Here is a 22,361-nt window from a genome sequence, read left to right on the forward strand (position 1 = left end):
TGGCACTCTGGTGTGTCAGATCTGGCATGCCTACGTGCAGAGTGGCACTCTGGTGTGTCAGATCTGGCATGCCTGCATGCAGGTTGGCACTCTGGCGTGTCAGGCCCGGCATGCCCACGTTCAGGGTGGCACGCTGGTGTGTCGGGCCCAGCATGCCAGCGTGCAGGGTAGCACTCTGGCGTGTCAGGCCCGGCGTGCCCGCGTTCAGGGTGGCACGCTGGCGTGTCAGACCTGGCATGCTCGCATGCAGGGTGGCACTCTGGCCCATCAGATCTGGCATGCCTGTGTGCAGGGTGGCACTCTGGTGTGTCAGATCTGGCATGCCTGTGTGCAGGGTGGCACTCTGGCCCGTCAGATCTGGCATGCCTGTGTGCAGGGTGGCACTCTGGCGTGTTGGCCCTGGCGTGCAGGGTGGCACGCTGGCATGTCAGGCCCGGCGTGCCCGCATGCAGGTGGCCCTGACAGGAGAGCTTGGGTGAGGGCACCACTGCCTGCATGCAGACAGCCCTTCCCCAGAGCACTGCTGCAGATGGAGCCAGGCACATAGGAGACTTTCTCCAGCAGTGTGGTGTGAGCTGATCGGGAGCAGGATCTGTTTGCTGTAACCAGGTGCGTTAGGTAGGTGAGTAGTCAGGCAGGTTCTCTGCCCATTAATCTCCTCCTAGCTGTGTGTCATCTGCTGCCACTTGCTCTCCTGTGCTGGTGATCTGGCACACGAATCTATGCTCCCCAATGAGATGGCTATTGGCTGGACTTGGTGCATGCTGCACACACCTGCAGCCCCTCGGACATGTTCTATTTATGGAGGTGGCTCAAAGGATCGGAGGCTGTCAGAGTGCCAGGGGCTGCTGGAATCATTGCCATTACGCCTCAGTGGATCTTCTCTTGTTGCTCAGGGGTTGCTTCTATTTTCACAAACCATTTGTATTTCCACACAGCCCTGTTGCCCTGCCCCTCCTTGGAGCTGGCAATGAGCAGCTGTAAACAAGGTGGTTGGTACAAGCAGGCACTAAAGCTTGCTGCCCTGTTCCCAGCCTTCCTGCCTTCAGCATGCCTTCGGAGAGGGCCAAGTTTCCTTGCTGTTTCTGAGCTGTGTCCTCTTTGCCTGCTGGGGCTGTTGCTCCTCGTGGGTGCCATCAAAGGGTCTGCTAGCAGGCATGTGCTGAGGGAGCTCCTTGGGGTCATGTTGCAACTGTACATGTCAATACATTAGCAGCAATTCATCCACTCCAGCTCTACATGCTGAATATTTCTCTTTTGAGATGCCTTCCTGGGGAGGGCTGACAGGCTCTTTTAACACATGCAGCCCGGAGTTACAAGGTCACTGCACTATCCCTGTCCCTCCACCCTTCTTCCACTCCACAGCTGAGCTATCTCTGTAGAGTGCTGACACAGGGAAACCACTGCTACTTTGTCTCTCTTCCCCACTCCCCCCACCCCCCTGCCTTGTTTTCCCAAGTTTAACCTCTCACCCACATCTGTTTCCTATGAATTTATCTTTGTGGAGAGCCCAGAAAGCCTCAATGCTGTGTATGAAGCTGTGTGCTGTGCCTGCTTCATTGAGGTGCTGCCAGAAGTCAGTGTTTAAGATCCTGGGATGCACCATGAGGAGATTGTGAGGGCAGAATGGATGGAGGTGTAGTGTGAAAATGGGAGACATCCTCCCAAGTCTGTCCAGGACTGATTTCTAAGGATGTAACTTGGGACCTTCTGGCTGGAAGGCTGCTGATAGGACATGTGGCCTTTTAGGGATATCTCTGCTGCTTGCTCTGGCTATCCATGACTAGCAGGGCAAGATAGGGGCAGATTAAGCTATCAAATCAGTAGCACAAGGCAAAGCGAAGGAACAAACAGTTGTAACTGCCCACAGGCAGTCTGAGACCATCTTGGTGTGTGGTAAGAGCACTCCCCAAGGTCAATACCTTGGGAGCAGTGTAAATGGTGAGAAATGGCATGCACCTTCCCTGGAGTGCTGGGAGGGGACAGGGCAAGGTTTGCAGGCAGCAGCTGAGAAGCCCTGGGTATTGGCACCTGAATTCCTGCTAATACCTCATGTCTGGAAGGTGGAGCACGATTTGTTTGCAATGGACACAAAGCTGGGAGAGTTGTTTTGGCCAGACAGAACCAGGGTGAAACCAGCAACTGTAAAGGTGCTGAGGCTTAGGTAGAAGAGAAGCTGCAAGTGTGGTGTTGTGATCTCCAGAGATGCCAGGAGCATGAAAGCAGCCAAGGAGATCTCCTCCATGAGCTGCATCAAGAGGTGAATGTGAAGTCACTTGTACATGAGGGATTCCTGCTAATTAACTAAGCACAGCTCCCTGGGAACCTCTAGTTCTTGCTTCATGTGGATGGGTGTGTGGGTGACTTCCTCTTTCCATTGACCTGAGAAAATTCAGTGTTGTTAAGTGTGGAGGAGAACATTTTATGTCACTGGCCTGCAGCAGTAAGAAAGCAAGTGCTTTGTCATGCCAACAAAGGTTGCTCCTAAGCCAGATAAGCTCTGGGAGCAGGAGAGCTGGAGTGCACCAGAGCTCTGAGCTGGTAACAGTCTAAAGGCACAGGCACGTGGGCTTGCTGAGGAGTTGTAAGCCACCTTGGAGTAGGCTTGTGACAGGAGCAGAGTTGAGATGAGGCAGTAAAACTGCTGTTGCAGAGAAAAGGGAACTTCTGTCTTTCTTTTATTTATTTATTTGTTTTGAACTGTCCTGTCTCTGTCTCTCTCACACAACGTGGGCTCTGTTCAGCGTGGGAGTTTGCTTGCAGAGTTCCTCGTGTAAGGGCAAGAAGAGAAAGCTGGAGATGACAATTGATCTGTATGGCCTAAACCCACTTGGAAAGAATAGAAAATGCTAATTATGGGGCAGAAGTTAAAGAGGCATCAGTCCTTTAACAAATGGAGAAGGCAGGTGAGCTGCCAGCCCTCCTGGGAACAGGGTAGTTAAATCCAGGAAGGATTTTTCAGGAGCAGAGCAGAGTGGCTGCTGCAAAGCCATTTCTCATCCCTGGATCCGCAGTGAGGGTAGGAAGCTTTTCATTTGAGCAGGCTGTAGCTCTGTGCCAGGTCTTGTCAGCCCAGTGACTGGACCTAAAATAACCAATTTGGCTGCAATTATCACTCCCAGTTTAGATACAGAGAAGAGCTGCTGGGACGTGCCAGTTGCGGATTAGCAGGACCTTGTTTTTGTCTTGGTTTCCTCAGGCTTTGCTGGGTTTAGTCCCCTGGAGTTGCCAAGGCCTTGCTGTGTAGTTGTTTTCACAGAGTAATGAATCTCTGTCCTTAGGTTGTTACTCTGCTTGGGGTACTTGTGCCCTGGGTGTCTGTGCACCCCTTTCCTGCTCCCAGCTGAGCTCATCAGGTTTCTCTTGTCACAGAGCCACAGAATTGTTTCAGCTGGAAAATGACCTCTAAGCTTGAGTTCAGCCTTCAACATAACACCACCATGGCTGTTAAACTATGTCCCAGAGTGCCATGTCTGCTTGTTGCTTGAACACCTCCTGGGATGCTGATTCTACCACCTCCCTGGGCAGCCTGTTCCAATCCCTGGCCACTCTTGCAGGAAAGAGATTTTCCCTAATATCCAACCTAAACCTCCCCTGGTGCAATTTCAGGGCATTTCCTCTTGTTCTATCACCTGATCCTAAGAAGAAGCAACTGATCCCCTGCTCCTCCTTCTGCTCCTCTTCTTTCCATTCTCCATTTCTGATTACAATAACAAATGCAGTGTGCAGGAGGATGTGTGCCCAGTGTGTTGTGGCACCCTGTGTGTGTGGCTCTTTCTCTTCCCTCCCTCCTGCAGTGCTCCAAGTCACATCCTAACACGATGGTCCTCTCTCATCCCATGTAGAAAACATCACCAGTGGCCCTCAGTATGACAACAGCACAGATTCAGAGCACAAATGGCCTTCCTGCAATGCCCAGGATGAAATGCTGAACTTGGCCTTCACCATTGGGTCCTTCCTGCTCAGTGCAATCACACTGCCCCTGGGAATTGTCATGGACAAGTATGGCCCTCGCAAGCTGCGGCTGCTTGGCAGGTTGGTATCCTGGGCTCCTGGGGTGAACTGAGGGCTGAATTCCTGGCTTGGCTGGAGCAGATGGGTGCTGTTTTGCTGCTGTGCCTGTTATGGGATCTCTGCAGCCTCAGGAACTGTGTGAGGGATGGGGCTGGGACCTATTGGGAGCTGCTGGCTATACACAGGGTAGCAGAGCAGCTCTGGGATGATTTTTGGCCAGCACAGTGGATTGCTCCATAAGGGAAGGGCTTAGGACTCTGTGTCCACACTTCATCTCTCCAGTGTTGCTCTGTGCTCCCTGACCAGATGGAGCCTGGAGGAAGAGTGGAGTCATTTGTGAGTCATGATGGGTAGCTTTTTCCTTGAGCTGGGAGCTATGTCCTGAGAGGCACAAACCCAAGATGTTACATCATCATTTGCAAGCTGGGGAGTTAACTTGGGGATAAACACGTCCTGCCTGCCTTTTCTAGGGCCCTTCTCTGCCATGTGGTGTGTGCTGCTTTCTGCCTCAGATAGCAAGGTTGTTAGCTGCTTCTGTCATGGTATGTAGGGATTAGTGATTTGTTTGGCACAGTGGACCCCAGCACTGCTGAATTTGAATGTACTGAACTGTCCCAGAAAGCAAACTGGCCTGCAGACAGCATGGGAAAAACAGGGCAAGACTCACATTCTGCCAGAGAGGAGCAGGTGAGGACTGTGAGTGCTTTGACCATAGCTGAGCCCTGGAACAAAGGTTGCTGCTGGCTTCAGTCAACTTGAGGTGAGGGCTGGCAAAGCTCTGTGCTGGAAAATCAGTGGGGAATTTGGGTCCAGTGAGAGCTGTCAGTACTGGGAGGAAAGGTTTCTGCCTCAGCCCTTGTGCAAGGTTTGCCTGTAAAATCCAGGGAAATAGCCAGATATTTCTTTCCAAATTGCCAGTTTTTTACAGACACTGTACTGTGCTACTCAACAAGGTGCTGAGGAGGTGGGTGCATCTGTCATGTGCTGTGTGTAGGGCCAAGACACTCATGGTTGTGGTTCTCTTTCAGTGCCTGCTTTGCTGTGTCCTGTGTGCTGATTGCCTATGGTGCCAGTAACCCAGACTGTGAGTACCAACCTCTCTGCTGAGCTGGGAGGGCTTTGGGGCTGTGGCTTGCTTGTTTTGGGGGTGAAGCAGACAAGTGAGCATGGTACTGTGTGCTCTGACTGCCACATGCCCAGACTGTCACATCTCCAGTGTTCTGCTGGGGTCTTGCTGAGGGCACAAGCCAAGCATCTGCTGGTTGTGGAAGTGGCTCTGGGAAGGGTTGGTGTTTCACAACATGGAGTGGCACAGCAAGGGCCACATGTCTGAGATAAAAAGCTGACAGCCTGGCTATTTGTGCAGGGTCAGGTCCTGTGAAGCAGCAACTTCAAGCAAGCCTTTCCAGGGTTGGGGAATGGCACACGAGGTCTAATCAGTTTTCTCACCAGGGATAAACTGAGTTTGCTTCTCAGGACCAGATAGTGAGATGACACTTTGAATACAGTTTCTTCAAGTAAATCTTCCTTTTAAGGCCCATTCAGACAAGCTGTATCAGCAAGTCTGTGCATCAGAGAAATGAAACCCTTCCATCCTGGAGAGAAATGATCCCATCCTGCACTCAGTGTTGGGGGAAAGCCCTGGCCCTTCCCCTCTGTGTGGCTGGGCAGATGGTTGCTGGGTCAGGGATGGCATAGCATGTCCTGAGGGTGTTGATTCACTGAGGCTTTTCACATGTCAGGACCAAAGCCTTGAGGGCTCTGTCTGCTTTCCCTCTCCACCCCAGTCAAAGCTAAGGGCAGGTATTGTATTGTTGCAGCTCTGTCTGTGCTGATCTTCATTGCGCTGGCTCTGAACGGCTTCGGTGGGATGTGCATGACCTTCACCTCGCTGACGGTGAGTGAAGAGTTATTACCTGACTCTTTCTTTCCTTCTTGTGGCTGTGAGCTGGGCTAGCAGGAAAGAACAAAGTGGCTCTTTTGCCTGTGGATTGAATAGCACATGTTTTCCTGTGGTACAAAGGGGCAGTCACTCTTTTACCTGAAAGGCTGAGTTCTGACTGGGTATTCATAGAGAGAATCATAGAATTGTCAGGGTTGGAAGGGACCTCAAGGATCATCTAGTTCCAGCCCTGCTGCACCTCACACGAGACCTCAGGGATCATCTAGTTCCAACCCCCCTGCCATGGACAGGGACACCTCACGCTAGACCTCAGGGATCATCTAGTGCCAACCCCTCTACCATGGGCAGGGACACCTCACACTAGACCTCAGGGATCATCTAGCGCCAACCCCTCTGCCATGGGCAGGGACACCTCACACTAGACCTCAGGGATCATCTAGCGCCAACCCCTCTGCCATGGGCAGGGACACCTCACACTAGACCTCAGGGATCATCTAGTGCCAACCCCTCTGCCATGGGCAGGGACACCTCACACTAGATCATGTTGCTCCGAGTCACATCCAGCCTGGCCATAAAATCCTCCAGGGCTAAGGCTTCCACCACCCTCCTGGGCATCCTGTTCCAGTGTCTCACCACCCTCATGGTATTCTGGGGCTGCTTTTTACCCCTGTTTTTTTTCAGTTGTTATTTTTTTTTCTACCCACCCCTTGCATCTCAGGTGGAGGAGGAGAGGGGAAAAAGGAAGTGCCTTTGTCTAGGACTTGTCATATGCCTGTACAAGCAGTGCTCAGCCACCTGGCACAGGCTGGGTATGTTTGCTCTGGATTTAGCACTGACGTACTGCAGGAAGGATCAGCAGGACACAAACTCTTGCAGCTGGGAATGAGCAGCTTTGTGGAAAGGCAGTTTGTGTCTCACCCCAGCAAAATGGTTGCTGCTGAGCACAAAGGCTCTTGCTCTCAGAAGGGTGAGAGCTCCTCCCAGGTTTCTTTAGAAAAGCTGCCTTGTTGAATGCACTGAGCGTCATCTGTGCAGCCCCCTCATACAACCCATAGACCAGACAAGTCTTGCAAGCATTGGTCAGCAGCTGCCAGCTGAATCTCTACATTTTGGTGTTCTTTTTGCCTGGACACAGAAGCAATATCATCCTCCAAGTAGCTGCTTTATTTTCTACTTCTTCACCCTGATCCTTGTCGGGGTGTCTGAAACAGGGCTGGGTGGCAAGTCTCCCAGGACAGGCTGGGAGAAGCACTGATGGCTCTTGAGTTGTGGCTGAAAGCTTTCTGATTTGGACTGCATTGCCTTGAACTTGCTGTTGAAGTAAAACTTTAAGGTTACCTCTAATTGAGCAAGGCTCAGACACCAGCTGAACTCCTTGAGGCCTGACTTTGGCAGAGGCTGGGTTTACAGACCACTGTGTGTGCTGTGATGTTGCTGTCCCTGTTGCTTTCATTATATTCAAAGCTTTCAAAACTCCATGCAGATGTCAGTCTCTCCTTAGTATGTGTTCCAGTGTTCTTCCCTCGAAGCCTTGGCTGTGGTCCCAAAGAACTATGGGGCAAATGTCATCCTGCCACGCTTCAAATGAAAGCAAAGAGAGGAGCACATCAGTAATGCTGTGGGAGAGGACTCCCATCCTGCTGCTGCCAGCATTGGTTATTGTCTCTCTGGGTGGTTATTAAGGGGTCACAGATTATTTGAGAGTCACTGGTGATGATAGGAGGCAGGGCAAGGGTAGGGCAGAAATTTATTGGATGTGATGTGCTGGCCTGTGGCTTCTAGCACAAGAAGTAGTAAGCTAAAGCAACTGAGTGCCCTCATTAGTGAGCCAGTTCTGCAGCACCAGAGAAGTACAGTGGCAGGAAAAAGGTCAAGTCTTCCAAGAAGAGATCCAAGCCTTGAGGAGGTCTGAAGCAACTAGTGAATGCTGTGAAGTCCCATAGGGAAACCTTAGGTGGAGCCCATCCCCTCCAGACAGCACTGTGCTTTGCAAAGAGCTGAGGTGGCTTCAGGCTTGGCTTCTCAAATCCAGATTCAGATGTAGTTGCTTGTGCCTCCCTGCAGAGCTGCATGGGCATTTTGGTACCTGAGGCACACAGATGGATTAAAAATAGAGCAAGGTGGGAGTGGAGCAGATCTTCACCTGCATCACAGCATAGCTGTGGTGGTGACTGCTAAAAGCAGGTGTGTTTTGCTCATTGCTGGGTTACTCTTTTATCCCTCTATGGTTCTGCCTGCAAGCTGGGGTGCTCACAGTTAGTGTTTCAAGAGTCATCATCTTCATCTTCTAGTGGGCTTCTTCCACCTGTGGCCCATGGATACAGAGAGTGATGCAGGGATGACAGATCCATGGCTTGTGGGCTCTGGGTGCTGAGGCTTGCATGCAGTGTGCTCAGGAGAGGCTGAAGTGCTGAAAGAGGAGACTCAAAGACCTTATTGAGGACATTCATTACACAGGGGCAGTGAGCACTGATCAACTTCTGGTGCCAAGTAAGCCTGTTCTGGCTGCCACAGGCACTGGCTGCCGAGCCTGCATGTGCATGCACAAGTCAAAGCAAGGTGACTTCTCCTGCCAGCTGCAAGTGACCTGAAACGCTCCAGGAAATGGGTCAAACCCACTGGTGCTTGAGCTGGTCCTTGGCCACCCCAAGCAGGTTACAGTTGCTGCTTTGTAGCAGGATGGTCACGAAGGGAGCATCTGCAGCATGTGGGGTTGGGATGCTCCCCAGGTGCTGCAGCTTGGGAGCCTCATTGGGTGTTGAAACCTCCTGGGACACCTGCAGGCGTGGGCATGGTGTGATCTGATAGGAGGGCAGGAGATGAATCCTCAGTGCCTGTGCAAGGGATAAACAGGATCTCTGAGGACTGCAGCCTGGGACAGTAGTCCATGAAGCTTTGGCTCTTGGGTTCCAAGCCTTTTTCAGTAACAAGTCTCCAGGGTATCACGAAAGCACATGGCAAGCTGCAGAGCCAAAGCAAGCTGCTGTTTGTTCCTGGGTGCCTTGCGTTGTGGCTCGGGGAGGAGCAAGTGAGTGGTGCTGTTCCCAGTTCTGGGAACAAGGTCAGGCTGTGCCTGTTGCTCAAATGCAGAGGGGCGACTTCTGCCTCGTGACTTGCTCTTAGCCAATATAAGTGAAGATTGGAAATGGAAACAGATCTGTGTTGGTGGCTCTGACAGCAACACAGGAATCTGGCACTGGTTCTGCTCTGAAGCTATTTCATGCAAAGAAATAAACATGTGTGATAAATTGCCACAAAGAGCCTTTTATAGATTGTTTTCTGTCCTGTTTTCCTTTCAAGAATTACAGCTGCTCTGCTCTGATTTTTCTGCTACAAATAACACCCTTCAACTGGGGGGGGGGGGGAGGGGGTGGGGGGAACGACACATGCATCACTGTGCAGTGAATCTCTGTTTGGAAATATTAATACAGCTTGGGGCTCTGTGATCTTTTGTTTACTGGAGAACGGGAACAGGAATTTCCATAGGCTGTGGACAAAGCAGGCAGTCTGAGGCTTTCCTGGAGAACATATTTTTAGTGTCTGTGTGACTTCCAAATACACCCCTGATAGGGAAACCAGTGCAGCTTGAACAAACCCACCATTCTCCAGCAGTCAAGTTCTCAGTCCCTTGCCCTTGCTCCACTCTTTGGTTGTATTGCTGTGGTGTCTCTGGTGTAAGGATTATCTGCAGGAAAAGGCTGGGGGGGGGTGGAAAAATCAAGGTCTTAAACTCACTGTAGGGCAGATGAGAAAATAATTTGCAAGAGGAAGTTATTTTATCAGTTTAGGATTGTATGTTTGTAAAAAAGGACTCTGGGAGGGGGGAAAAAAACACCATTTAGGGTATAGCAAAATTTAATGGGGAATAAAGTTAATACATTGGACAGGCTGGGGTTGGAGTGGCTGGAGAGCAGCCAAACGGAAAGGGACCTGGGGGTACTGATTGACAGCTGGCTGAACATGAGCCAGCAGTGTGCCCAGGTGGCCAAGAAGGCCAATGGCATCCTGGCCTGCATCAAGAACAGTGTGGCCAGCAGGAGCAGGGAAGTCATTGTGCCCTGTGCTCAGCACTGATTAGGCCACACCTTGAGGACTGTGTCCAGTTCTGGGCTCCTCAGTTTAAGAAGGACATTGAGACTCTTGAAGGTGTCCAGAGAAGGGTAATGAGGCTGGGGAGAGGCCTTGAGCACAGGCCCTATGAGGAGAGGCTGACGGAGCTGGGGTTACTTAGCCTGGAGAAGAGGAGGCTCAGGGGAGACCTCATTGCTGTCTACAACTACCTGAAGGGAGGCTGTAGCCAGGAGGGGGTTGATCTCTTCTCCCAGGCAACCAGCACCAGAATGAGAGGACACAGTCTCAAGCTGTGCCAGGGGAAGTTTATGCTGGAGGTGAAGAAAAAGTGCTTCATAGAGAGAGTTGTTAGCCATTGGAACGTGCTGCCCAGGGAGGTGGTGGAGTCCCCATCCCTGGAGGTGTTCGAGAGGGGACTGGATGTGGCACTTGGAGCCATGGTTTAGTAGTCATGAGGTGTTGGGTGACAGGTTGGATTTGATGATCTTTGAGGTCTTTTCCAACCTTACTGATTCTGTGATTCTGTGACCTTTAAACAGGAGGAATTTCTGTCACTGTAGGTCTTGCAGAGTTTGGGTTGTCACAGCAGCAGGGGCAGAAGTTAGTGGGGGAGCCCCTTCTGGCTTGCAGGGGGAAGATCAGAATGAGGATCAGATCATTTCGGTAGCAGGAAAACAAAAAGCCTCCTTGCTCTCTGGCTTAGGTCTTTTTTTTCCTCCCTCTGGTTCATTTTTTCCAATGCCTGCTGCTCTGAAGACAGCATGAAACATGACTTGGTAAATATTGTGTGTTATTTTAGTAGCTGGTCTCTAGATGAGACCTGCAGAGGCATTGCCAGTGCTGCCACTTGCAGTCTGAGAGGTTTTCTGTATGCGTGTGGACTACTTCTTCATTTGCCTTCTCACTGCCCTACTGTGTAGTCTCAGGTTTCTTTTCCTCCCAAGTGCTCAGTGTTTGCAGTTTCTCCCTTGATGGGATTGAATAAGACTTTAAATCTCTTATGGCCAATCTTGTTTTTTTAAATCTAGCTACTTGTTTGATGCCAAATAGGATTTTAGGAAATCTCTCACCCTTCTAGGGCTTCTGTCCCCATCAAAGCAGAAGCAGGCTTGGGTTTTCCCAGCCACGACTGCTTGCCTTCAGCCCTGCCCTACATCTCCAGTAGCCCTCAGAGCAGGGAGGATCCACCTGGGAGTTGCTTGTCAGCTGTATGAAAAAGGCTTTTTGTGATCTCTGGGGAAAACCAGCCCGAGCCAAGAAGCAGCTGTGTTTGTGGAGCTCTTGCCCTGCTCCGAGCTCCCCAGCAGGAGCAGCTGCTTGTTGTAATTTCTGGAGATTATTTTGGGTTTGGGGCATTTGAGATGAAATGAACACTCTGCCTGGCGACAGCGAGCAGCCCTTCTGGAACCTGCAGATACTGTATGCTGCAGATGCTGTTTTCTGGGGTGTGTATTCAGGCCACTGCTTCCAAGAAGAGAGAGGGTTTTTTTTTGTGTGTGCCTGGTAACAGACCTTTGGATCCTTTGCCGTTTCCTGTCTGCAGCTCCTGAAAGCAGCCTGTTGGCAGCTCTCCCGCATGCAGGGATCTGGGGATGGGTGTGGGGATCCTCGCCGCAGAGCAGCGCAGCGCTTTCTGCCTCGGCCCTGTGTGTCTGCCCGGGGTTCACCAGCAGCAGCAGGCTCAGCACAGCGCTGCTGCTGCTGCTGCTGCTCTTCCCTGGCTGGGGTTATCTGAGGACCTAAAGACTGCACTGCATAGGAAGCTCTGCAGTGAGACAGAGGGATGATAAACAGCCAGATGGATCCTGGAGTGTTCCTGCACAGGAATAGTTGTGTTGTAAACACCCCGGTCCTGCCATGACACTGGCCAGATTTGCTTGCCTTATATGCTGCTCCTGGGAAAGATGGATTTGTTTTTCAGCAGTGGAAGGGGAATGTGATGACAGCATTTGCTTGCTCAGATTTGGCCTAATATTCTCTCTGAACCATTTTGCTCTGCAGCATCTTTCACCAGATAAAATGCTGGCTGAGCTTTCAGTTCCAGAAGGCACCTGCAGTGTCCTGCTTTAAGGCCCTCTGAGGCTGACGTGTAGTGATGCCACAGTGAATTGGGGGGAGTAAGTGACCTGAAAAAGGAGGTGGGAGGGAAATCTGTCTGCCTGCCTGCAGCACAATCTCTGCCTGTTGACCAGCTTTAGGATGATCTCTCTGTAGCTTACAACTTCAAAGCTCCTCCCTGTAATATTCACCTTTCAGGCCATCATTGGTTAGGGATGGAAACTTGTCCACTTCTGGCTGTTTAGAAAAAGAGTGAGTTCTTGCTTTCCCAGGAGAATGGGAAGGTCTCACAGCTCTTCCTGCCTGTTCTACTTTGCTTTAGGGTCCTGAGTGGAAGCAGGGGCTGGAAAGCCAGCCTGGGAGTGCTTTTGCTGTTGAGGTGGCAGAAGCAGCTGCTGTGAGTTGCTTCTAGCTGTCCCCACCAAGAACTTTGCTTTCCCAACAGATCCTTGCAGAACCAGCTTGTTCTGCTCTCAGCAATGCTATCACACCTGACAGGAGCCCAGGCAGCAAAGTGGGGTGGGTGGCAGGAATAGCAATGTGAGATGCAGTTGCTTGCTGCAGAGTTCAGCAGGCTTTTAACTTGGTCAGGCAGCAAAGCCTTGAATGCTTGTGATTGCTCTCCTGCACCTACTCCAAGATCTGAGCCATCCACCTGATGGAGAAATGATCAGCTTTGTCCCCTCTCACAGACGGAGCCAGGGACTTAGCTAGAAATGGAAATGCAAACAGCAACACAGCTCATATTTTCCTCTGTTCCTTCTTGTTATAACAGGAACTTTCTGGTCTGCTGCAAAGATTTGGGTGCTGACCCAAGGTGCATAAACAAACCTGGTAGTTGAAGGTGTTGCAGGGTGTGTTGAAGACTGCAGCAATCAGAGCGTGTCTCTCACAAGTCTTGACTAAAAGGGGGGGTCATATGCAGAGGACTTGGGCACATTTTTTTTGGAGAGGAAAAGAGGTGATGATTATAGATTTGGCTAAGGAGCCCTTAAAGAAAGCACAAAGGCTGGAGCTAACACTCCTGTGCTAAAGGTAACCAATGCAAAGTATGCTGTCAGGCTGGAAAGGAGCAGTGTCATGGAGCACGTACGTCTGGGCTTGTAGATGTTCTCTGACACCGGAGATGCCAATGCAACCTGCAGAGCTAAGTTATCCTTGAGTAAAACTGGTTGCTTCAGAGTCTGATATCCAGGACTCTCAATCCTAAATGCCATTATCTTCTCAAGAAAGCCTCCTTCCCTGTTCTCCCCCTCCCTTGGCAGCGGCCTGTTTGAACCAACTTTTTTCTTCCACCAGCTGCCCAACATGTTCGGCGACCTTCGTTCCACGTTCATTGCCCTGATGATTGGCTCCTATGCTTCCTCTGCTGTGACTTTTCCAGGAATCAAGGTGAGGACGTGGGATCGTGACTCATGCCCAGTGTTGTTGTGCTAGAGTCTTGCACCATTTAGCAATAATGTGGAAAGAAAGAGAGAGACTCGTTGCTAAAACATTCTTAGAGATGTCTTTGCAAGATTCAGTCCCTGTCTCTTCCTGACTTGCCAAGTGACTGCTTCAGCCCAAGAAATACTGCAGGGAGAACAGCCTGGCTGCTAATAGACAGCAACACTTCAAAGATGTTTAGTAAAAGTGAAAGCCCAAAGATATATTTTTGTGGTGAGTAGGTTGGTTTGTTTGTTTTTTAAAGTCTGAGGAGTACATACATGTGTATATTTAACCTGTGTGACTGTCACAGGTGTTGGCTTTGAACACAGTTCAGAGCTAGCAAGCAGCACTGGAAGGGCAGAAGAGATGGGCTCTTGAGCTGCCTTGGTAGAGCACATAACTCTCTGAACCCAAGACATTCCATTGCAGAGTTAGCATAAGGGGGATATAGTAAAGGTAAGCCAGGTTCAGGTATTCAGGGAAGTTCCTGCTGGCTTTCCAAGGAGGAAATCCTGGATTCAAACCTTTGATGGCAGCCATTTGCACTACAGCTGCTTGCTATTCCAGCTGGAGGTCCTCTTGGTGCTGTAGCTGCTGCTGAAGTTGTGAATATACATCTCTTTCCAAGCCTGCATGTCACAGAACTGTTTGCTTATCACTGGAGTTGAGCTCATTTTAAATGCAGCATGTTTTTCTTTCCCACAGCTTCCTTTCAGACCTCATTTCTGCTCTTATAGCCAAAAACATATTCCCTTGTGATTCCAGGTTATATATGACTTTGGGGTCTCCTTCATCCTTATTCTACTTGTCTGGGCAAGCTGTGCAGGACTAGTTTTCCTCAACTGCTTCTTCAACTGGCCACTGGAGCCTTTCCCAGGACCAGAAGACATGGACTATTCGTAAGTGTTCTCTAGACTGGCCTTGAGGGCTAATCCCATTCTTAATCCTCTAGAAAGTGCTGTCTTGGCTAATTTAAAGGAGTGAGCAAGGAACTTCCTTGTATGCTGTTTATTGCTGCCATTCTTTCTTAGGCTTAGATTTATGCCTGCTATTAGCATTATGTCTTGACTGGGGAATACCCCAGCAAGTAGAACTTTCCAAAGTGTAGGAATGATGAAGGAAAAATAATCAGTCAGTAGTCACAAGTATTTCTCTGTTGACCTGTGCCAAACTGGCCTGGGCTAAGCATCTTGCTGTGCTCTGGATCCAGACCATTTGTGAGTTTGTAGATGGAAACCAGTGCCTTAAATCTACATATGGCCTTCCTGACTCCTGCAATCTTGCTGCCTCTTGATTCCTCACCCTGTGTTGCAGCTCTCATGCTCTTTACTTCCCACCAGGGTGAAAATAAAGTTCAGCTGGCTGGGATTTGACCACAAAATCACTGGGAAACAGTTCTACAAGCAAGTAACAACTGTGGGGCGCCGTCTCAGCGTGGGGAGCTCCATGAAGGGCCCCAAGGAGCCAGCAGCCTTGCAAGAGAACAACAAGCTCTGCCTCTCTACAGTGGACCTAGAAGTGAAGTGCCAACCTGACAATGCAGGTGTGGTTCCATGAGTGCCCCAGGGATGGTTGTGCTGGCACAAGCCTGTCGGCCTCTCTGCTCTGCCTCCGACCTGTTTATAAGAGATGATGATATGTGATCCATGTGCTGCCAGGGCCCTGTGCCAACCACCACTATTTCAATGCAATTTCAGTTATATAAGGAGTCCTGTCCTTGTATATTTGCTGAAATACACCATAAGGAGTTGGCAGTGGTTGGCACACTAGGATGGGTAATGAACAGTACCGTTGGTCACTGCTGTCTCTGAGCTACACTGTTGCCCTCATGGCCAAGCCTTCCTTACTCAGGAGTATGGCAAAAGCAAATGGTTTGAAGTTTCCATTTGCTCTAATCCACAGAATTAAGTGACTCTTGTTTCCTGTTCTCCTGCCTCAGCTACTGGTAGCCAAACTCCAAGCATCCATAGCTGTTCTTTACAGAAGTTTGCTAGGCACCAGGTAGTTGCCAGCTGTGAACTCCCTGAAGCTGCCACGGGCATGCAGTGTTGGAATAACTAGCTAAGAGAAGACCTGCTAACCCAGGGGTGGAAGCCTCTTCTGAAATTAAACATGTTTATGAAGATATGTTGCCTTCTTCAAAGTCTCTGTTATTCCTTCTGCAGCTTCTGTTGCCTTCTTCAAAGTCTCTGTTATTCCTTCTGCAGCTACTCCCTCCTTCATGAAGAGTGTCTTCAGTCCCATCTTGTTGCTCAGCCTTATCACCATGTGTGTCACTCAGCTTCGGCTCATCTTCTACATGGGAGCCATGAATACAATCCTTGAGTTTCTGTCTGGAGATGAGGATCAAGGTAGGATAACCAGCTGCTTTTATCTGTATCCTTGGAACTGAGACCTGGCCCAGACTTGGTCCTTGCAAGAGTCCAACGAGCCTGATTACTCAGCAGATACACTTTGTATGGCAATTAGTGGTGTCAGAGTGCAGTTGACAGCTGCTGGTAGGGTCTACCAGAAGGCTGGCACTAGCCCAGAACAGAGGGGCAGGGAGGTGGACACTTGAATGTCAAGCTAATTTTAGCCCAGTGTCTGTTGAATCCTCTTGTGTGTTATTTCCCCAGCTGGGCTGCTGGAAGGAGCCTCTTGGAGAGGACTGTGATCATTGCTAATTTTGTTTTTAAATCTGCAAACCTAGCCCATCAGGTATTTGCTCTGCTTACCCTAAGCTAGCACAAAGAGGAGAGCAGCTGACTCTCATGACTAATGGTTGGACTGGGTTTCTCAGCCCAGCAACCGGGGGTGGGAAAAGTGAAGTCATAGCTGTTTTGTGCAGCCTGGTGAGTGCCGGGGAGGCTCGGGGGTGCTGGCGGTGCCGGACTCGGCCGTATTTATAGCTCTGCCTCAGTCCACGGGGCAAACAGGAAAGAGTACATTAGTTTACTGTAGTTGAGAATGCTCAGGATTGCAAAACAAGGCTTAGCTGCCTTTCTCTTTTTTTTTTTTTTCTGTCCTTTGTAGTAAGATCCAGTTTGAACTTGTTAAATCTGGATTGCACGGAGCTGATAAATCAAGAGGCACTCCTCTGAAAACAGGAGTGAGCTCTGGGGGAGGGAAAGAACTGGGAGATTCCAAGTGCCCTGGCATTCCCTGAATTGCTTTGTTTTCTTGAGCCTTTGACAGCCTGCAGCATTCAGCTCTTTATCTGCTGGCTCAAGAGGCAATTTAGATATTAAACAGTAAACAGGACAAATTTCACACTGCCTACCTTTCCCAACACAGCTTGGGTTTTTGCTTGCCTTGTAACTCCTCTACATCGCTGGTTGTTTAATTTCTTTTTACCTTGGCTTGCTCTAGTTGTTTGGTTCATTTTTCCCTCCCCTCCTCGGTACTTGGCAACATATATAGCTGATATTAATTCTAATTCTGTTTAGCTCAGGCCCTGTATTAAGAAAGGGACACTGCCTCTTGGGTGTATTATGTTTTTTCTGTGCCACCTCTGAGATTTCCTCCAGTTTTCCACCTCCTCCCCCTGAATGCAGCCTGGGCTCACAGTGCAGTCCGCTGTCTTGGTGTTTCCATGGCATCAGGAAAACAGTGATATTGTCTAGTCTCAGCAGTGTCATGCTACAAGAGCAGTTCCAAGACTCTCTAGAAATGTAATCTGTGTGGATCAGGAGAGGATGGGATGCTGCTCCCTTGGATTCTTCTTTCTTCTTGCAGTTATTTAGCTGAATGTTATTTGATTCGAGAGTTGCCTTCACTTGCAACTGTTTTCAGGAACACTCAGCAAGGGAAAAAAAGAGAGTTGAGTCAATCCTGCAAGTGTTATGGTCAAAATTCTTAAATATCCCTGGGAGCTGAACAGGAGAAAAATGTGGGAAAAATCATTCAGATAGAGTAAAGCCTTTAAGTAGCAGTGAGGCACAGTGACCTTAAAAGCCCTGCTTCCTGTACAGATTATAGTGACTTAAACCTGTCATGAAACCTACAGGTGGAAAAAGCAGTCAGCCTGTGGCTACTTATCTTTTAAAACCCTTAAAAGGTGGGGGAGAGGCTAAGAAGTTCAGTAGCTCTTTAAATAACTGTGCAATTGTGTTGTAGGAATGCAGCAGAGAGCAGACCTGTGGTCTCTCGACCTTGGAATCTGGCTGCACCTTTCATAAACTATCACCCTGCTTTCAAATCTGGTACTACTTGGAGAGCTTGAATGGAAATCAAGTTGGATAGAATCAATCTAAGGTTGAAGTTTGGACTCTATCTTAGAGGTCTCATCCAACCAAAACATTCTGTGGTTCTATGGGCTGGAAAACTCAGCTGTATGAGGTGCTTGCTCAGGATAGTTTTGATGGAAAGGCACACAGAACAGTGGACACAAGGGGTTGTGCCCATGTGTGCACCCTTTGTTTGCTGTATCCAGGCTTCTATTTCTGCCAAAGCTGCTGGTATTTTCTAGGTGGTGTTCTCTTCTTGTTTTTCCTCTCCTCAGGAAGACTGTTGTTGGGGTTTTTTTTAAGATGATAAACTGAGGAGGCTCTGTTTTGCAGCAGCTACTTTCTTTCCTTCTTTTGCTAAGCCCATGAATTTCATTCCATGCCTCAAGTTGGTTTCTGCTTTTGCTGTTTAAAGCCCAAGATTAAGAGCTCAGAATAGCATGAAGAGGAAGAATGTGACAGCGTGGCTTGCTTCTTACCCTCTATTAAAAAATAACCAGACAGCAGCAAATCAGCTCCAGGAGTGTTTGCAGAGAGTGATGCCACCTGTCTCTATTGGCTACAGCAGTTGCTATGAGATGGGATGTGGGGCCACTTGAGGACTTGCCTGTGGGGAGGTTAATGGGGGCATGAATGTAAGTTTGGAGGTTGGAGTTGGAAGTTCCTCTTGATCTCCTTGCCAGCAACTGGAGCCAGGAAAGTATCATCAGATGCCATCTCTGGGCATGGCAAAGTGGCCCTGGTGAGGTGTGCTGCAATTATACAGAAGAGAAAGGCTTGTTGGAAATTTCTCTGCACTACCAAGTTGACTTTGGTGTAAATCTTGGCTGTATTGCTTTGGCTACCTCCAGAAATGTGTTAGGATGGGCAAAAACAACTTCTTCTTGGTTGTTTTGCTTACAGTGCTGTAGCTTGTAAGTGCTGTGTGCTGAGACAGGCAGTTTCACAATTACATCCTTATTTCAGAGCTGTGGTACACCATGACTCACCAGCCCTTCTCTGCAATGCCTACAAACCCATCACACGGGCGGCAGAGAGGAAGTGGAAAAAGCATTGCAGGGTGGGACAGTTCTCTTAAGTCTGCTGGCATAAGCTGTCCCTTAGCAGGCCATGTAGGCACTTCTCATGTCTTTAACCCCTGGGGAATTTCTACCAATTTGAGTTTGTAATGATTGCTCTAAGATGCTGTGTGGATTTCTGCTAACATCCCCTCCTCTGGCCTCTAAAGTTGTCCACTCAGCACAAAATGGTGGTGACGTTGGTCCTCACCTTCCTGCCTGGCTTGTCTTTGCTGGGGCTTCCTAGCTGGAGGAGATGTAGCTGCAACTCCCAGCAAGGCAGGAGAGGAGATAACTAAGGCAGAGTTGCCTGTGCAGGATACATTGCATGTAAAAAGGTTCCCTGATGGTTCTAGGGAGAATAAAACCTCACTGGCACTAGGCAGTTGCTGGGTCCCATTTCTGGAGCCCTACCTGCTGCTGGGCTGAGGCTGCTCAGAACATTAGTGCAGGATCAGAATGATTGAAGCAAGGGTGCCCAGTGTGTCCACTCCAATGCTGAGTCTTTGGGAGGGTAAATAACGAAGTGGGCCTCTGGTGTCCCAGTTCCTTCAGCCCTGCCTGTTAGCACGTGGGATCTGGGGTTTTAATGAGAGTGTGGTGAGTGGGGAGGAACAGTTTCTGTTCTCTTTTTTCCTCTCTGCTGCTATGGTACCACTGAGGCTGACTTTGAAAAATCTCTTTCTTTTTTTTCCCCTCTCCTGCAGTGGCTCTCTACACTTCCATTTTTGGGGTATTGCAACTGCTGTGCTTGCTGACAGCTCCTGTGATCGGCTACATCATGGACTGGCGAATGAAAGAGTGCGATGATGGCTCAGAGGAGAATGAGGAGAGCAACGCTGAGCAGTGCGTAGTGTGCACCACACGGGACACGCAGCCACCTAGCAGGCCTCCTCTGCTCTGCATAATGTGTTTTGTGATGAAAGCCTGGAAAGAATGTTGGCTCTTCAGTATAGAAAAGAAAGCCCGAAGGAAGACTTGATAATTGCAGAGGAAAGGACCAAACTATCTTCCATGTCCACTAAGATCAGTCAAGAAGAGCAAATTTAAAGTGTAGCAGAGGAGGCTCAGACTTCCCTTCTAGCCTAACAGTAAGAGTAACAGCACTGAAAGAATTGCCTAGATGTTCCTCAGCTTCCACTGATGGAGATCCCACCACCTCCTTAGGCAGTCCTCTAGCCAAACTGGTTTAGATAGAGTTGATGTGATGTGTGGAGAACCTTGCTGTGAGTTCCAGGAGCTGCTGGAAGTGCTGTGTGTAACACAAGTTTTGTCCTTCCAGAAGCGACAAGAAAAAGAAAAAGCGTGACCGGCAGATCCAGAAAATTGCCAACGCCACCAACGCCTTTGCCTTCACAAATGTCCTGCTGGTTGGATTTGGAATCACCTGTCTTATTCCTAATCTACCATTGCAGGTGAATAGGGCAAGTGGGTGGGTGTGCTGGAGGGGCTGGTGGTGCGGGTCCTGGCAGAACAACAGGCAGGGCAGTGCCAGGAGGTGCTGCCAGCCAGCGACACCAGCTAGTGGCAGGAGGGATTTCTGGCACTGCTGGGAATCTTCTGTCCTGCTTTGGGAACCTCAGTCTTGAAAGTGGAAAACCACAATACCAATGCAGCTTGCATCCCTTCAGAATAGAATTAACCAGGTTGGAAGAGACCTTTGAGATCGAGTCCAACCAATCATCCAACACCATCTAATCAACTAAACCATGGCACCAAGCACCCCATCCAGTCTTCCTAAACACCTCCAGTGGTGGTGACTCCACCACCTCCCTGGGCAGCCCATTCCAATGGCAAAATCACTCTTTCTATGAAGAACTTCTTCCCAACCTAAAGAAGCAGCTAGAGTTAAAATGCCAGAGTTGATTCATGATTTATTCACACTCCAAAGTTTCTTCAGCTGAGCTGTGTGGCAACAAATACTTTCCCACCAAGATACTCTCAGCAGGGCCAGGACATTTAACCTGGACTTGGTTTAAGCTGCTGAGGGTCAGGAAATATGTGCTGTAAGAAGAAATACCCAGCAGGTTATTCCTGTGTCAGATACTATGCCCAAATGGTACCTGTGGGATTATAAACCTGTTAAAATATTTATTTTGTGGCACCACCTGGTTCTGGCAGAGCTGTTCAGTCACTTTATGCTATCCTTAAACATGCCTTGATGACGTAGGCAAACAGATAGAGTTTGCTCACGGTTGCCTATTGTCCATAATAACTTGTGGAAAATTAACTCAGTGAGCCACAAGCACAATGAAAGCCTTGTGAACCTGGCCACACGCTGCTGGGGATGTCTCTTGCAGCAGTGCCATCTACAAATAAGGTGGTTAACCTCAGGAGGCACCACATGTTCTCCTTGGCAAAGTAAGGAAAACCAGAGCTTCTGGAGAGCAGTACAAATTTCTTCCCTTGTGCTGATCTTTCAGGTTTGGGGTCTGGGTTCCTTAAGCCCACCTAGAAAGAAGAACAGCTTTTAGGGATGGCTGTGTGTTAGGGTCTGGAACACCTTGGTAGTACCCAGGATGTGACATTTTTCTGCTTCTCTTTCCAGATCCTTTCCTTCATTTTGCACACAATTGTGAGAGGATTTATCCACTCAGCTGTGGGAGGACTCTATGCAGCTGTGTAAGTCTCTGTTTACCTAGAGTATGTGGCTGGCCAGATGAACTGGTTTGGGATGATAAGCTGTCCAGGTCTCCAAGTGGGAGATCAGGAAGTGAAGTCTTCGTTGTCAGAGGGCAAAAATGATGCAACTTGTTTCCTCAGTCACTACTGGATATGGCAGTAGTTGGACTGATGTCATATGTGATGTTTTCTTTGTTTGGAAATAGCTAACCCTTCTGGCACAGCTATTGCCCCGAGACAGGCACAGCTATCTCTGGGCCTCAGGTGAGCCTAGGTTATCAATAGCAAGGCTGTGTAGTAAAAACTCCAGGCTGCTGTTGTCTTACAATGAGTAGCTATGTGCATGTGCCCAGGTCAAATATTAACATAATTGAGTACATTGCTACTGGTCTGCTCTGAAATTACACTGGTAAAACATTGCTCAAGATACCATTAGTGATGCCTCCTCCCTTTCCCAGGACAGATCATCCATCTGGTTTCCAGCTTATCAATAGCTGAATCTAAATATTCTCCTCCTTATTAAGCAATGGTTTTGATCTTTGAAAACTAGGTCTGCCCCTCTGTCCTGAGCTGTTTGACAGAGGAACAGAAAGAAGCTGTTATTTTGCAGAGAATTGCAGAATCTTTGTGGTGGGAAGGGACTTCCTGAGACCATCTAGTCCAACCCTTATGCTCAACTAGGTCAGCTAGAGCAGGTTGCCCTGCACTGCTTCCTGTTGGGTTCATGCATGGAGACTCAACTCCACAGACTTCCTTCTGTCAAAGGTTATGGTCCCAGTGTCTGGGGAATCCAGACAAGAAAACCCATCTAAGACTGCTTCAGAAATGCAAAAGACTTTTGGTTCCCTGGCAGCTAGAAGCCAAAGATTTTTGTCTTGGGCAACGTAAATGCCTGTTGCTGTACGTAGCAGCTTGCTTGTACGTCAGTGCTCTTTGACCACTGCAACTCTCTGGAACATCCAAGGGGGAGGTATTTGTTTTGAGTGTGATGATTTAGAA

At 49.2% G+C, this 22,361-nt stretch overlaps 1 protein-coding gene across 4 annotated transcripts in view; it reads left to right on the forward strand.

Moving 5' to 3' along the window:
- SLC43A2 (solute carrier family 43 member 2) overlaps window positions 1-22,361 on the forward strand; it is a 37,369-nt gene that overhangs the window by 7,573 nt on the left and 7,435 nt on the right. For 3 of the 4 annotated variants that reach the window (XM_068154628.1, XM_068154627.1, XM_068154626.1), the window contains 10 exons: window positions 3,846-4,035; window positions 5,043-5,098; window positions 5,835-5,911; window positions 13,346-13,438; window positions 14,240-14,373; window positions 14,815-15,017; window positions 15,682-15,825; window positions 19,448-19,586; window positions 20,023-20,155; window positions 21,289-21,362. In XM_068154628.1, the coding sequence (XP_068010729.1) occupies window positions 3,846-4,035; window positions 5,043-5,098; window positions 5,835-5,911; window positions 13,346-13,438; window positions 14,240-14,373; window positions 14,815-15,017; window positions 15,682-15,825; window positions 19,448-19,586; window positions 20,023-20,155; window positions 21,289-21,362 (1,243 nt within the window). Of the gene's footprint in view, window positions 1-542; window positions 623-3,845; window positions 4,036-5,042; window positions 5,099-5,834; window positions 5,912-13,345; window positions 13,439-14,239; window positions 14,374-14,814; window positions 15,018-15,681; window positions 15,826-19,447; window positions 19,587-20,022; window positions 20,156-21,288; window positions 21,363-22,361 lie in introns of those variants that run through there. The other variant, XM_068154629.1, reaches the window with a different exon arrangement.

This window comes from Melanerpes formicivorus, unplaced genomic scaffold, assembly GCF_026170545.1.
Source record: "Melanerpes formicivorus ecotype bairdi unplaced genomic scaffold, bMelFor1.0.p_v2 SCAF_29, whole genome shotgun sequence".
NCBI lineage: Eukaryota > Metazoa > Chordata > Aves > Piciformes > Picidae > Melanerpes > Melanerpes formicivorus.